This window comes from Scyliorhinus canicula, chromosome 13 (genome assembly GCF_902713615.1).
Source record: "Scyliorhinus canicula chromosome 13, sScyCan1.1, whole genome shotgun sequence".
Lineage (NCBI taxonomy): Eukaryota > Metazoa > Chordata > Chondrichthyes > Carcharhiniformes > Scyliorhinidae > Scyliorhinus > Scyliorhinus canicula.
In genome coordinates this window covers 70,933,465-70,950,489 of record NC_052158.1, presented here as the reverse complement: position 1 = coordinate 70,950,489, position 17,025 = coordinate 70,933,465, and the positions used below count along the sequence as shown (strand labels likewise).

General features: G+C 45.7%; 1 protein-coding gene across 7 annotated transcripts in view; it reads left to right on the top strand.

Moving 5' to 3' along the window:
- LOC119976267 (vitamin K-dependent protein C-like) overlaps positions 1 to 17,025 on the top strand; it is an 80,651-nt gene that overhangs the window by 50,448 nt on the left and 13,178 nt on the right. For 6 of the 7 annotated variants that reach the window (XM_038816637.1, XM_038816639.1, XM_038816636.1 and 3 more), the window contains exons 5-7: positions 69 to 188; positions 4,368 to 4,508; positions 13,083 to 13,237. In XM_038816637.1, the coding sequence (XP_038672565.1) occupies positions 69 to 188; positions 4,368 to 4,508; positions 13,083 to 13,237 (416 nt within the window). The remainder of the gene's footprint in view (positions 1 to 68; positions 189 to 4,367; positions 4,509 to 13,082; positions 13,238 to 17,025) is intronic. The other variant, XM_038816643.1, reaches the window with a different exon arrangement.

Below are 17,025 nucleotides of genomic sequence, written 5' to 3'. Positions count from 1 at the left end.
GGGAACTGATTAATGCCGTCTATTAGACATCAAAGAGTTCAGTCTTTCATTAAATGTATCTGTCATAGATGGTGATCAGTGTGCGCCTGATCCATGTACCAATAATGCAACCTGCCAGGATTTGATTGGTGGCTACCGCTGCCACTGTGCTGAAGGATTTGATGGACGCCGATGCCAGTATGGTAAAGGTTACTTCTTTTTTTACTTGAATTATAGTTATTCTTCAATATTTTCAGATAATATCAGAAACAGTATTTGTTCTCAGTAACTCAGTAAAACAAAAGGGTGATCATTCTGTATCTCATGAAAGCATCAAAGAATGCAAGACCAGCTACAGTATAGCGCTCCCATCAATGCTCTCCCAATTCACCTTGCATTGAACTGTAATCTGCAATGCAACACAGCCACTTCACAGTTTCAGTTTGTGTTGTTTTAGATGATCACTATCAATCAAAAGATAGTGGTCCACGAAAATGTGACCCTGTTATTTATCAGGCGTGGGTAAGGTGGTGGGTATGGAAGCTGGAAATGTGGGTGCCACAGAAGCCCAGCCAAATTTAATGGCAAAATCTTAATTAAATCAAAGTTTACATCCCCTTTTTCTAGCCGGCGGCCAGCCGGTTTGAGCTGGCTTGGTATCGAGTGGGAAGGCTTCCTTCACCAGTATGCAGATGTGGAATAGAGAGTACGAGCGGTGGGCAACCTGTGGCCCAGGGACCACATGCAGTCTATCTGGGTTCTGTGTGTGGCCTATGAGACATTTTGTTAACCATTGCCCGTGCAGGGTTGTCACATTCCGCTGATTTCCATCCACATAGTTGTTTTCCTACCGGTATGAGTGAAGTGATACGCATACAAAGTAAAGGGCAAGTTAAATGAGGTGCATGCTGATTGCTCACAACATTGACTGTGACAACCGTGTTCTCCCTCTGTGCCCAAAGTGCAAATATTCATTTAATTTTTACTATTTGAAGTTATCACGGTTCTATTAATATCTAAGTATAAACGCATTTTCTTGGGGCGGCATGGTGGCACTGTGGTTAGCACTGCTGCCCACGCGTTGAGGACCCGGGTTTGATCCCGGCCCCAGGTCACTGTCCGTGTGGAGTTTGCACATTCTCCCCGTGTTTGCGTTGGTTTCATCCCCACAACCCAAAGATGTGCAAGTTAGGTGCATTGACCACAGTAAATTGCCCCTTAATTGGAAGAAAAATAATTGGGTACTCTAAATTTATAATAAAAAATATTATGCACTTTCTATAACCTGTTATGAAATATTCATAGAATCATAGAATCCCTACAGAGCAGAAGGAGACCATTCAGCCTATCGAGTTTGCATGGATGCTCTGAAAGAGCACTCTAACCAGGTCCACTCCCTCACCCACCTCATGCTATCCGCTGTAACCTAACCTGCACATCCCAAGACGCCAAGGGGCAATTTGGCATCCACCTAACATGCACATTTCTGGACTATGGGAGGAAAATGGAGCACCCGGAGGAAACCCATTCAAACACAAGGAAAACGTGCTGACTCCACACAGTCACCCAAGTCCAGAATTTAAACCAGGTCCTGCCGCTGTGAAGCAACAGTGCTTTTTTTTCATAAATTTAAGGTACCCAATGCTTTTTTTTTCAAATTAAGGGGCAATTTAACTTGGTCAATCCACCTACCCTGCACATTTTTGGGTTGTGGGGGTGAGACCCACGCAGACATGGGGAGAATATGCAAACTCCACACGGACAGTGACCTGGGGCCAAGACCTAATCCAGGTCCTCGGCGCCGTGAGACAGCAGTGGTAACCACTGCAACACCATGCTGACCCGTGAGGCAGCAATGCTAACCACTGTGCCACCACATGAGGCAACAGTGCTTACCACTGTGCCAACTTGCTGACCATTCAGGATGTATTAGATGTATTTAATCTTATTCATGGGGTCATGGTTGGCGAACAAGCCTGATTTCAATCTTGCCGCCCACTGAAACAGCGGAACAGGGTGGCGAGAAGATGACAGGCTTCTTGAGAACTTCAGGTGTGGTGTTGGCATAACATCAGGTCACTGGGAAGAACACCCCTGTTGCAAAGGCAGATGCTTGAAGAACCTGGCCCTTCTCATCTCCCTTCAGCTACCAGATTTGTTAAAAGTAAAACAGTTTTTAAATTTGAGGCACACAGCTTCAGTAAAATATTTAAATGATGAATAAACCTCTCAAGGTTGCCTGCCCTCCAGGTTGCCTCTGTTAAAATCAAGTTTCAGATTTTGAAATTTAAAAAAAATAAACTTAGAGTACCCAATTAATTTTTTTCCAATTAAGGGGGAATTTAGGCAATCCACCTATCCTACACATCTTTGGGTCTGGGCGCGAAACCCACACAAACACAGGGAGAATGTGTGAACTCCAAATGGACAGTGACTCAGATCCGGGATCAAACCTGGGACCTCGGCACCGTGAGGCAGCAGTGCTAACCACTGCGCCACTGTGCTGCCCAGATTTTGGAATTTCCCTTTTCTGCCTATCCTGGGGGGAGGTGGTTAAAATTCCTTTGATTATCACCCATTAAGGCCTATAGCAAAACTACTGTCCTTTTTTTAAAAAAAAATTAAATAATTTTAGAGTACCCAATTCATTTTTCCAATTAAGGGCCAATTTAGCGTGGCCAATCCACCTAGCCTACACATCTTTGGGTTGTGGGGGCAAAACCCATGCAAACACGGGGAGAGTGTGCAAATTCCACACGGACAGTGACCTAGATACAGGATCGAACCTGGGACCTCAGCGCCGTGAGGCAACAGTGCTAACCACTGCACCATCGTGCTGCCAAAGAAACTACTGCCCTAAACTCATCAATAATTATTGATCTAGAATGACACTGATCTAAATTCAATGCCAGTCTTTGGAAGCCTAGAATGAGATTGCTTTAAACTCATTTGAAAGCAAAACCTCATGTTCCCTCTCACAAATGTGCCAAAGCCAAGCATGATTCACCTGTACTACCAAGCACATGACTGACCCATTCAACCCCATTCTCTCTACCCAAGGCTGCTAAATATCAGGGCCTGAAAATGGCAGAGGTCCCATTATAATATTGGACAAGACAGGATTTCAATCTGCTACTCCAGCCATCCCAAATCGTGAGGTTATTTCAATGTAAACCTGCTCTTCTGCAATGCTTCCCCATAGATTCACCAATGTTTCCGGTGAGGGCACAAGAGATCTGGCCAAAGATATGAAGTGGTCAAAATTTCTCCCACTCCAGTGGGCGCCCGAAGCCAGTGGCAGTCAATTTACTTTGGATTGATTGCTGTTGGATATACAGCATTATGAGGACTACATTTTACCCCATCAACCTTCCATGTATGTGTATCTTACATACATATAATATAGAATGGCAGGAATTCTTAGAGAGTTAATTTGATCTGGCCATTCATTGTAAAACACTGCCCCTGATGTTATCCCTTTCATGATACAAAGACTCTTACAGTATCACAGGATTTCCCTTGATGCACCATGGTCAATACAATATAGTAATAATACAATGTAGAGACGTTTGTGGTTAGGTCATAATTGTGTTCCTCTGGGCAGCACGGTGGTCTAGTGGTTAGCACAACCGCCTCACGGCGCTGAGGTCCTAGGTTCGATCCCGGCTCTGGGTCACTGTCCGTGTGGAGTTTGCACATTCTCCCCGTGTTTTCGTGGGTTTCGCCCCCACAACCCAAAAATGTGCAAAGTAGGTGGATTGGCCACGCTAAATTGCCCCTTAATTGGAAAAAATAATTGGGTAATCTAAAAAAAAAATTTTAAATAATAATAATTGTGTTCCTCTCATGCAAATTTCTGTGCATTACTTCAACAAAATATACTTACATATTTTTTAAAATATAGCAGTCCTCTGATTTAAAAAAATAATTAAATTTAGATTTAATCCAATTTTTTTTCCAATTAAGGGGCAATTTAGCATGGCCAATCCACCTAACCTGCACATCTTTGGGTCGTGGGGGTGAAACCCACGCAGACACGTGGAGAATGTGCAAACTTTACACGGACAGTGTCCAGGGCCGGGATCGAAACTGGGTCCTCAGCGCTGTAGACAGCAGTGCTAACCACTGTGCCACCATGTTGCCTGGTCCTCCTCTGATCTGAGGATCAACTGAGGCCTAATAGCTTCTAACTAAGCAAGATGCAATTAATTTCCCTTGTGGTCCTTAATACGATGCAAAGTCATACAATGTACATTATATGGTATAATGCTATCAAAAACAGTGGTTGCACTGCCTGCCACGTGCAGAGGGTTTTGCGTTTTGTTTAATACCATTTACTTGCAGCAGAAGTTTTAAAAAAGCATTCATCTCACCTCTTTATATTTCAGTATTGGTGGCAACAAACTGCTCTGACAATTATGGATATTGTGCCCACTTCTGCCAAGAAATTCCGGAGATAAATAGACGGAAATGCTCATGTGCAAGTGGCTATACCCTAAGTGATAATGGACTCCTCTGCAATGCAACAGGTGAGGAGCTGCCAATGTAAATGTAAATTTGTGGTAATTTAGTTTCTGGTGTTTGACATAGAAGTGACACCAGATTGTGTTAACAAACGGATAATGACCAAAAGGTTCCTTTGCTGTTTAAATGGAGGTGATGCCCTGGATGCTTAGAGTTTGCAGGAATATCTGGTGTTACTTGGCGTATTGACGTTCTTGGAACATTTTGGGTCACTGAGAAACCCAGTCTTTCGAGAGTATCTGCATTTCCTCGATATGGGGATTATTTATCTCTATGCACCTCGCAACTCAAACAGGGCCAGTTAACCTCAGTGAATCTGTGCTCCATCTCTATGCTGCAGACTGCTGCTGCAGAGGTGAAAGACCAGTTCTGTGAGGAACTTTACACTGTTAGAAACGGAATCCATACATCAGCAAGTCTTTCCCTATTGAGGGATTCTAATGCAAGAATAGATGTGGATTGTCATGCATGGCTCAGACATCATGGCTTGGGAAAGATATGTAAAAATGGACAGAGACTACTTGAGCAGGGCTGCTACCATGAGCTTTGTTCAACGAACATCTTCTTGTAGAGCAAACCATGTCTTGAATATATTCAATGACTCAACCTCTACTCGTCTTTGTGGAAGAGAATTTCAAAGATTCATAGCCTTCTGAGAAAAGAAATTCCTCTTCATCTCCATCTTAAATGGAGGACCCCTTATTCGGAAACTGTGCCCCTTTGTTCTGTATGTCCCGTCCCCCCCACCCCCCCCCTTTATGGGGAAATGTCCTCTCAACATCTACTCTGTCAAGCCACCTCAGAATCCCATATGTTTCAGTAAGTTCTCCAATGAGTTTCGGCACAACCTGCTCAACCTTTCCTCACAGTAAAACCACTTCATCCCAGGAATCAGCCGAGTGAAGTTTCTCTGACCTGCCTCCCGTGCAGGTATATCTCACCATAAATAAGAAAATCAAGGCTACACAGTGCTCCTGGTGCCATCTCACCAATGCTCTGTACAGTTGTAACAAGTCCACCCTACATTTATACCCCATCCCCCTTGTAAGAAAGGCCCACTTTCCATTCGCTCTCCTAATTACCTACAGGTTAATCAACTGTGATTCATGTAAAAGGACACCCAGATTCCTCTGTACCGCATTCTGCCATGTCTCTCCATTTAAATAATATTCTGCTTTTCTGTTCTTCTCACCAGAATGGAGAAGCTCACCTTTTCCCAAATTCAGCTACCAGATTTCTACCCACTCAACTTTTTTTCCAAATATTTTTATTCAATTCTTCAACATTTTAGTATTTTTACACAGAGACAAAACACAAACCCAACACAAACCTGCTACCGTTTGACTGCAACCAGATCACCAAAGTGTAAGATAAATAAACCCCATCTCTGGTGGAAGCCCTCAGCTGCCCCTCTCAGAGCAAATTTCACCTTCTCCAAATATGGGAATTCCATTAGATCCCCCAGCCATGCCGAGGCACAGGACCCGCCTGCGAGTGATCAACGAGGCGGAGGCTAAGACATCCTCCCCCGCACCTGTCTGCAACTCTGGCAGGTCTAACACCCCGAATATGGTTTCCACGGGACCAGGCTCCAAATCTATGTGTAGGATCTTTGACATGGTGCTAGAAAATGACCCCCAAAATTTCTCCAACTTCAGGCAGGACCAGAACATATGAACATGATTAGCTGGGCCCCTCCTGCACCCCTCACAGCTATCCTCCACCCCTTAAACAGTCGGCTCATCCTTGCCTTTGTTAATGTGGCCTGTGCACCACTTTTAATTGAATCAACCTCAGCTTCACACATCAGATTGAGGCATTAACCCTCTGTAGCACCTCACACCATAATCCCTCTAATGCCATCCCCAGCTGCTCCTCCCACTTAGCCTTAATCTCTTCCATGGACATCTAATCCTATTCCATGATCCTACCATAAATCTCCAAAATGACCCCACCCTCCAGCCCCATCACCGACAGTGTGTCCTCCAGCAACAAAGAGAACGGTGCCACTGGAACGTTCAGGAAGATCTTTCTCGCAAAGTTCCACACCTGTATGTATCTGAAGCCGTCCTCACGCTGGAGGCCAAACTTCATCCCAACTCCTCCAAGCCTGCGAACAACCCCTCCAACAACAAATCCTTCATCTCCTTCACCACTCTCTCCTCCCATCCCCAGAACCTCGCATCCATCCTCCCTAGCTCAAACTCATGATTCCCTCTTATCGGCATCACCCACCCAGGGGCTGGTTTAGCACAGGGCTAAATAGCTGGCTTTTAAAGCGGACCAAGGCAGGCCAGCAGCGTGGTTCAATTCCCATACCAGCCTCACCGAACAGGCGCCGGAATGTGGCGACTTGGGGCTTTTCGCAGTAACTTCATTTGAAGCCTACTTGTGACAATAAGCGATTTTCATTTTCATTTCGATCCTGCCCTCAACTTAAATTGCTGCCAGAATTGCCTCCAAATCTTCAGCACAGGATTCCCCAGATACTTCCCTGGGGCACACAGTGGCAGCGCCATTGCCAGAGCCCGCAACCCCGACCACTTGCGGGAATTTACCTCCATTCGCACCCATAAGGCCTCCTTCACCCTACTCCAGCCCCACACCTTCTCTGCATTCACTGCCTCATAATGGTATAGCATGTTCAGAAGGACCAACCCCCAGACTGCCACCCCCTTTGGAGCACTGCTTTACTTATTGTAGCCACCTTCCCTGCCCACACAAATGGTGAGGCCAGCCTATCCACCCCCCCCAAAAAATGTCTTTGGTTAAAATACCGGCAGACATTGAAGCAGAAACAAAAAACACTGCAGAATGTTCATCTTCACTGCCTGCACCTGGCCTGCCAACGACCATGGGAGACTATCCCACCGCAACAAGTCCTCCTTCACCCTCCCAACCAAGCTCGTGAAATTGAGCTTATGAAGCTGTGCCCAATTCCACGCTACCTGCACCCCCAGATGCATTGAATGAGTTGTTGCCACCCAGAATGGCTCCCCCCCCCACAACACTCAATCTCTCTCCCCCCCCCCCCCTCCCCACATGCGCCTGGAGAAGACACAACAAAATATTTGCTTTTCCCTGAATTTAATTTGTAGCCCAAAAACACCACGGATCTCCTTAGTAACCCCATTATATACCTCACCGAAGATCTCGGGGCGGAGATGTACAATAGCAGATCGTCAGCGCATAGAGACACCCAATGCCCCGCCCCCCCCCCCCCCCCCACCCTCACTATCCCCTTCTTTACGTCCAAACCCCTCAGTGCAATGGCCAAGGGCTCTATCCCCAGCGTGAACAGAATGGAGGACATGGGGCATCCCTGCCTTGTTCCCCGAAACAATGGATAAACAGTGGAAAGTACCCCAAATTCATATTGTTCACTTGTACACACGCTGGGGATCCTACTGCAACAATTTCACCCATGCCACAAACTTAGGGCCAATCCCAAATTTCTCCAACACTGCCAACAGATAGCTCCACTCCACCCTGTCAAACGCCTTCTCCGCCTCTAGTACCATCACCACCTCCAACTCTCTTCCTTCTGCTGGAAAAAGTACCACATTCAGCAGCCACCACACATTCGACGACAGCTGCCTGCGCTTAATGAAGCCCGTCTGATCCTCCCCAACCACCTTTGGGAGGCACTCCTCCAACCTAAGTGGCAACACCTTCGCCAATATCTTGGCACCTTCATTCAGTAGAGAAATTGGCGTGTACGACCCACACTCTATCGGATCCTTCTCCTTTTTAAATAATAGTGAGATGGATTAAATGGATGGATTAAATTTTTTATAAAATTCCACCGGGACCCCATCCTGCCCTGGTGCCTTACCCGACTGCATCATCCCTATCCTGCCTGCACTTCTTCCACCCCCATTGATTCTTCCAGTCCCGCCTGCTCCTCCTCCCTACCTCTGGACACTCCAGTCTCTCCAAGAACTCCCTCATATCCGACAAATGCTCCTGCGGCTCCGACTTATACAAATCCCTCTGAAAGTCTTCAAGCGCCTTATACACTTGCTCCGATGGGACTACCAGTCTTCCCATCCCATCTCTAATCCGCACAATCTCCCTCACTGTCACCTGCCAACGGAGCTGGCCCACCACCAAACGACTGGCCTTCTCTCCAAACTCATAACCGTCCCCCCTCAGCTGCCGAACCACCCTTCCCATAGATAGAATGGGCCAGCGAGTGTGGCCGGGACCTATCCATCTTTGGGTCCAACAATGTATGCCAGTCCATCCCCAGTATCCAAATCCGTAATGGCAGCGACCATTTTCTTCACCAACCCAGCATCGTCACAGTTATATACGCTAACTAGCACCAACAGCCTCCCTTCCAATGCACTTACCCCCCCCCCCCCCCCCCCCCCCCCCCCCAGTCCGCCACCACCTTTTCCATCTGGAAACTCACTTGTTTGCCCACCAATATCATCACTCCCCCAGGCCCTGCTGTCAAAATCCAAATGAAGCACCAAACTCCATAAGACCTTCACCCTCAGATGGGTCTCCTGTAAGAGCACCACATCCGTTTTCAGGCCCTTCAACTGAGAGACAACTTGCGCTCTATTCACCGTTCCCCCCAATCCACGCATATTCCACTTCATCATTCTGACTGGGGGTCTCTCAACCCCCGTCCTGCCCTTCCTATCTGTCATGACCATCCCCCCCCCAGGCCCTGCCGAGCTGGCGAGACCCAGCCTGAGCCCTACCCACTCACTTAACCCATCTACGTCTCTTTGCAAATCCTCCGGGGTCGCGACGTTGGCCAGAAATGCGTGTCAGCAACACACGTGGGTGGCCAGCCCGATCTGTTGCTCCTGATTTTAAAGGCGGTAGACGATCAAGTTCTGCTGACAAGGTTCCTGTCCTGATCTGGATGACAGCCCACCCCTGAGAGCTACTGGCCCACTCAGAGGGCTGGCAACTTAGCAGCAGCAACCAGGAGCAGTGGCCACTGTCGGTACTGTCAGTGTTAGGAGGCTTCGGGGGGGCAGAGGGATGAAAATAAAATATAAATGCTCAAGTGATGGAGGTGAAACCCCTCTGTGGAAATCGGTGGGGTAGGGGGAACTCCCATCCTGGCCTATGTCACCATCTAGAAAACATGCAGTTGGTGGCCTCACCTTGCAGCGAGGGATTGATCCACTGTCGGAAAAACAGATGGTAAAATGGTCCTCATTGCATAATCAAATTAGCATCCTGCCTCTTTAAAGTCAGAAGCCAATCCTCCTCACCATCGGTAAAATTCTCTAACAGCAGAATATGCTCAGGGAGTTGATCTGCCATGGCTCCCATATGTACATAGATACATAGAAGCTAGGAGCAGGAGGAGGCCTTTTGGCCCTTCGAGCCTGCTCCACCATTTATCACGATCATGGCTGATCATCCAACTCAATAGCCTAATCCTGCTTTCTCCCCATAACCTTTGATCCCATTCACCCAAGTGCTATATCTAGCCGCCTCTTGAATATATTCAATGTTTTAGCATCAACTACTTCCCGTTGTCATGAATTCCACAGGCTCACCGCTCTTTGGGTGAAGAAATGTCTCCTCATCTCTGTCTGAAATGGTTTACCCTGAATCCTCAGACTGTGACCTCTGGTTCTGGACATACCGACCATCGGGAACATCTTCCCTGCATCTACCCTGTCCAGTAATGTTAGAATTTTATGTCTCTATGAGATCCAGCCTCGTTCTTCTGAACTCCAGCGAGAGCAATCCTACCTAGTCAATCTCTCCTCATATGACAGTCCCATGATGTGAAGAATAAATAAAATACATAAGCATGTGGGTGTTGCTTCGCAACTGGGGCCTTGTAAAATGGAGAAAATTTAAGTTTTAATTCAGTTAATTTGTTTGTAATTGGAGGCAGGACCTCGGGGAGTGAATATCTCTCAACTATGTCAGAAGAAAGACTAGACAGGATGGGAGCTGCAAAGAGACAAGCTTCCTAAAGTACAGGTCATAGTCCAGATAACCAGAAGTTCGAGCAGAAAGAATGGTTAAGATGAATGAAGTGAACAGAGAACAAGATATTGTTCAGATGAATTCAAGGAAGTGTAAGCAAAGTGTTCTGAGTTAAAGAACCAATTGCAGTAACCTGCAGCCTTTAAAGTTAAATCAAACATCTGATACGATTTAAATACATTCTGGGAATCGAGAGTTAAAGCAATTGTGAGCAGTTTGCATTGCAGTTAATACAAATAAATTCTAAAGGTTTAAAATCCTGGATTGGATTCGCTGTTAAAAGGGAAGTAGAAGCTTTGTTTGAAAGTGCCATTTGTAAAACCTGGACTGGATTTCATAATGCCAAGGGAAAGTACTATTATGAGCGAAGATTTTAAAAGGGTTTTGGCAGTGGAGTTTGGAAACTCTCATGTGACAATCATATGGTAGGATTCTGAGGAGGAACCACAGACATTAATTTAAATTCGGAATATAATGTGTATTTGATGACAGTCATCTTGTGTGCTTAAAAGGGACTTTTTGTGTTAATGAGACTATTACAGCTTATGGAGTACGTTTTAATCCATGTCAATCTTTAAATCTGTGTGTATTTGTTAAACTAAGAGGTGGGGGTAAAGGAATATAGTATTATAATCCAATTGCTTCATGATCAATAAATGTTTTTTCGTTGTTAAAACTAATTGAGTGGCCCTCTGACTCTTTTCCTCCACATTTTATTTTTTAAAAGTTAGTCTTTTGAGCCAGGGTTCCATTCTGGGATCTTCCCATCCAGTTATAACATTAACTGGGATCATAACACATGTAGTAACTCAAAATGCATTCCTCATATTTTTTATTTTTTGTAATTTAGCCCCTAGCTGTTCATAGGCACCAAGCAGAAGCTATTTCTTAGTCCTAACTATCATGCTGACACCTACATGGACCACAACAATTGGACCTTTCCCCTCCCATTTCATGTTTTTCTCCAGCTGCCTGGAGTAATCCTTTACCCTGGCAGGCAATACAGCTTTCTCTATGACTCACACTATTGGCTGCAGAGTTCAGTGTCTATCCCTCTAACTATACTGTCTCCTAATTCTATATTCCATTTTCCCCCCGAATTAAAAGTCGTCATCCCCCAACCCCCTCCCCCACTCAAATTGATTGAACACTGCTATGATCAATTTTCTCATTCTTTCTGCTATCCCATCCACATAGGCCACAATAACTTCATTATACCGTTGGACACTTGAATGGACTGAGGCTGTTCCAGTGTTACCTTCTGGATCCCTGTACCTGCCTCACTCAAGATCACACTCTCCTGTCCCTGGACCAACTCTGAAGTATCTAACCTAAAGGGTGTGACTGTCTTCTGGATTAAAAATGTCCAGGCACCTTTCTCCCTCCCTGATGCATCACTCTGGTCTCCGTCATAATGACAATGAAGAATAGTGAGCATTTTTAGCAAGAGAAGAGGACACAGCAGTGCTTTCCCTGGTGTTGCGACCTTTGCTGGGGCCAGGTCCCTCATTTTGCTATGATTCGGGCGAGGAGAAATAAACTGCCTCCCCTTTATTCAATCACTCAGCTGGTCACAACAAGGTTAATTTAAAAATGGTCCTCCCCTTGCAGATATACTTTTTCAGTCCAAATGTTTTAAAAGGAGCCAATTTGACCAGGTTGTCTTGAATTAAATAATAAGTTGATTAGTTACTAAAACACAAGAAGAAAGTAATGAAATGCAACACACATACACATAGATTAGAAAGGAGAAGCAAGTCCAGAATAAAGGTTTAAAAATTATATACAATTTAATCTTTGGCTTGCACCTGGAGAGTAGATAGTAACTGCCGTGGCCGTTAAGTTGAGTGATTCCGTTAGCACTGAGTTAAGCAGTTGGTTTGGAGATTCTTGATTCTGCAGGTTAGCTGAAAGAGGTAGTCCTGCTTCCTTTTCGACTGTTGCTTTGATGACTTGGTTGCTTCCTGCAGTCAGAGAGGGAGACTTTACTTGCCAGTACAGGGGTACCTTGTCAGTATTGCTCAGCTGTGATCTTCACAGCACACACTAACACAGTAGAACCTGAACACCCAACTATCACACAGAGACCAGGGTTAAAGTTGCTTTTTAACTTATTTTCTTGTGTATTCCTGAAGGGGAGAAACACATACATGACTTTTGCCCAAAAACTGCTTTCTATAAACACTCATTATGTACACAGCCTTGGATACAATTCAGAGGAGATGGTCTCTGTTGAGATGGTAATCAGCGTCTATTATCTCTACAGGAGATTACTGGTCATGTTGCATTGAATTTTCTCCTTTGACATGTCTCTGTCTGAAAATAGGCATGACATTGCATTGTCTCTCCCAGGTCTGCATATAACCCACATAGGATTTCCAGAAAGTGGTTACTTTGCAGTCTCAGCCAGCTTTTGCTTGTATATCATTTTCTCAAAAAACAAATGTCTTATTTAAATGTTCAATTTGTCCGTACGTAATTAGGGGCTATGACTGGTTGTTGTGTCAGTGATCCAGCCAAATCTGACAGTGAATGGCTAAACCCATTGTCTGCCATATCTGTTCACGTCCGTGTCACATTGCTGAGTATTGCTTTGTACGTTACAGGTGAATTTGCTTGTGGGATGCTCAAAGGGATTCGCATGTTACGTAACACTAAACCCCATATTGGAAAGGGAGCGGCATTAGACGATTTTGAATTTCTGCTGGACCCTCGAATCACAAAAGGGAGGGTAATGCCAAAAGGAGGCAGCCCATGGCAAGTAAGATATAATTCCTGTAGTGACCCTGGTAGACTCAGCGGGTAAATGCTATGGCTTCTATTTTATTTAAATTTTAGCTGATTTCACTTTCATTGGTCACCCTTCCCGTGGAAAAAGCACTTAGTACAAAACATTGATTTTGCCTCGTCAGTGATCTAACATTCATTTTCAAATTGCGTTCCTCTTCAGTGTTGGCTCAGTGTTTTGTTCTGTCACCTCTGGAGTTGCAAAGGATCAGGCCATTCTCCAGTATTTGAGCTGGTGCTTTAACTTAGTATTGTGGGGGGAGGAACCGATTTTTGGATGTGCTGTCAATCTGAGGCTCCATCCGTCGGTTCAGATGAAAAATGAATGAAAATGAAAATCGCTTATTGTCACGAGTAGGCTTCAATTAAGTTACTGTGAAAAGCCCCAAGTCGCCACATTCCGGCGCCTGTCCGGGGAGGCTGGTACGGGAATCGAACCGTGCTGCTGGCCTGCTTGGTCTGCTTTAAAAGCCAGCGATTTAGCCGAGTGAGCTAAACCAGCCCCAGGTGGACGTAAAGATTCCTGATGCTTTTCTTTGTAGAAAAGCAAATCATTTCCCCCTGGCCTACCTTTGTCCCTCATCCAGTATTGCCAAATGCAGATTGATGGGTCATCCACCTTATTGCTGTTTGCCCGACCTTTTTGTGTGCAATCTAATTAGATTTCAGCAATTATTCACATCCAAAATAATTAACTGTGAAGCGCTTTGGGAAGTGTCAAGGACATACAAGGCGCTGACAGCAACCCAGGCAGACTTTTTCTCTCAGTGACTCAGCTGAGCTAGAGGGAGGCAGTCAGTATTGTAAAGGAGCTGATGCCACTGCAGTTGGAGACACCTGGAACAAGAGTATTGTGACAGGAAGCTGGAGTTGATAAGGATGGCATGCCACTGCCATAGGAGCAGTTGGTTCTGACCATATCCGAGCTGCCTGAAGATTGCAGACTGCTCACTCATCTCTTCATACTTTATTTCCTTCCTTCTCTCTTCCAGTATCCTGTGGAACAATTGGTTATTTTTCAACTTCACTGGTCGCTGACTCTAATCAAACAAAGTGGATTTCCTTCACATCATACAACCCACCCCAGTGGCACACAGAAAGGTCACATGAGCAATAATGCAGATAACTTTTTTCTAGTAATGTTCGTTGGGGAATAAATTTTGACCAGGGCTCTGTGCAGAATTTCCCTTCTCTTCTTCAGGATAGTGCCTTGAGATCTTTTATGGGGACTGGATTTACTGAGAGAATATCTTGTGAAAGTAACTAAATAAAAGTTTTTGAGGAGGTATTGGAGTGGGTTGATGAGAGCAATGCTGGTGATGTGAACTGCATAGACTTCCAAAAGGTATTTGATACAGTGCCAAACAACAAACCAAATTAGAACTCATGGGGAACAAAGGGAAAGTAGCAACATGAATATGAAATTGCCTGGGTGACAGGAAACAGAGAGTAGTGGTTAATGGATGTTTTACAGGCTGGAGGAAGGTTTGCAGTTTAGTTCCTCAGCTGTCAGTGTTAGTCCCTCAGGAGGATTTAAGCTAGTGTGGCAAGGGGGGGTGGGAACCAGAATGTTAGCTCAGAAGGTGTAATAACTGAAGGCGAAATAGAGAACCAAAATAAGAGAACAACACCACCCTCAGGCAGTGCAAAAACGGTGACAAGTGTGAGAAGGGAGGTGGTCAATGCAGGATTAAGGGTGTTGTACCTAAATGCGCGCAGTAGACGGAACAAGTAAATGAGCTTGTTGCGCACATTGAAATTGGCCAGTATGATTTTGTGGACATCACAAAGACATAGCTGCAAGGGGAGCAGGGCTGAGATCTAAATATCCAAGGATATGTGTCCTAGCGAAAGGACAGGCAGATGGGCAAAGGGGGCGGGGTTGAATTGTTAGTAAGGAATGAAGTTAAATCGATAGCAAGGAGTGATATAGAATCAGAAGGCATAGAATCTCTGTGGATAGAGTTGAGGAATCACAAAGACCCTGACGGGAGTTATGTACAGGCCCCCTAGCAGTAGTCAGAATGTGGGGCAGAAAATAAATCAGGAGATAGAAAAGGCAATATTACAATAATCATGGGGGATGACAATATGCAGGTGGACTGGCAAAATCAGGTTGGTAGTGGATCCCAAGAAAAGGAATCCCAAGAGATTTTTTTGGAGCAGCTTGTGACAGAGCCTATTAGGGAACAGGCAATTCTGGATTTGGTAATGTGTACTGAGGTAGACTTGATTAGGGAACTAAAGGAGAAGGAACCCTTAGGAAGCAGTGACCACAATATGATAGAATTTACCTTGCAGTTTGAGAGGGAGAAGCTGCAATTAGATGTAACGGTATCATAAATTAAATAAGGGTAACTACAAATACAGGGGCAGCACGGTAGCATTGTGGATAGCACAACTGCTTCACAGCTCCAGGGTCCCAGGTTTGATTCTGGCTTGGGTCACTGTCTGAGCGGAGTCTGCACATCCTCCCCCTGTGTGCGTGGGTTTCCTCCGGGTGCTCCGGTTTCCTCCCACAGTCCAAAGATGTGCAGGTTAGGTGGATTGGCCATGATAAATTGCCCTTAGTGTCCAAAATTGCCCTTAGAGTTGGGTGGGGTTACTGGGTTATGGGGATGGGGTGGAGGTGTTGACCTTGGGTAGGGTGCTCTTTCCAAGAGCCGGTGCAGACTCGATGGGCCGAATGGCCTCCTTCTGCTCTGTAAATTCTATGAACTATGTCTATAAAGACATGAGGGAGGAGCTGGCCAGAGTTGATTGAAAAAGGAGCCAAGCAGGCAAGACAGTGGAACAGCAATGGCAGGAGTTTTGAGGGGTTATTCGGGAGGCACAACAGAAATTCATCCCAAGGAGGAGGAAACAGGCTAAGGGGAGGACACAAGTACACAATGTGGTGAGGATTAATGCGAAGCCAGAGGATTGGGAAGCCCTTAAAAGCGAGCAGAGAACTGCAGAGGGCAAGAGGGGTGCAATATAAGTATGGGGAGAAGGTGAGCCACAAGCTGGCGCACCAGGGAAATATTGAAGATACGGACTAGGGCTGGGGATGTGGTGTCAGAGCCAGGGAAGATAAATGAGGCATTAAGGGATTACTACCAGGGACTTTACGAGGCGGGCCCAGGGGGAGAGGAGGGGGACATGGGGCGGTTTCTGGATGAGCTGGAATTTCCCATGGTGGAGGAAGCAAAGAGGCAGGCGTTCGTGGAGCCCCTGGGGCTGAGGAAGGTGCTGGATAGTATCAAGAGTATGAAGTCGGGGAAGGCCCCTGGGACTGATGGGTACCCAGCGGAACTATGAGGAATTTGCGACGGAAACCCCATCTGTTGGGAGCAATTAATGAAGCATTGGAGAAAGGGAAGTTGCTGGAGATGATGACGCAGGCAGTAATCATACCAATCCCCAGAAAAGGGAAGGATCCGGTGGAATGTGGGTCATATATGCCCATATCACTATTGAACACGGATGTGAAAGTATTGGCTAAGTTGTTGGCGGGGATGGGCAGCACGGTGGCCTAGTGGTTAGCACAACTGCCTCACGGCGCCGAGGTCCCAGGTTCGATCCCGGCTCTGGGTCACTGTCCGTGTGGAGTTTGCACATTCTCCCCGTGTCTGCGTGGGTTTCACCCCCACAACCCAAAAATGTGTAGAGTAGGTGGATTGGCCACGCTAAATTGCCCCTTAATTGGAAAAAATAATTGGGTAATCTAAATTAATAAAAAAAAAAAAAAAAAAAAGTTGTTGGCGGGGAGGATGGAGGACT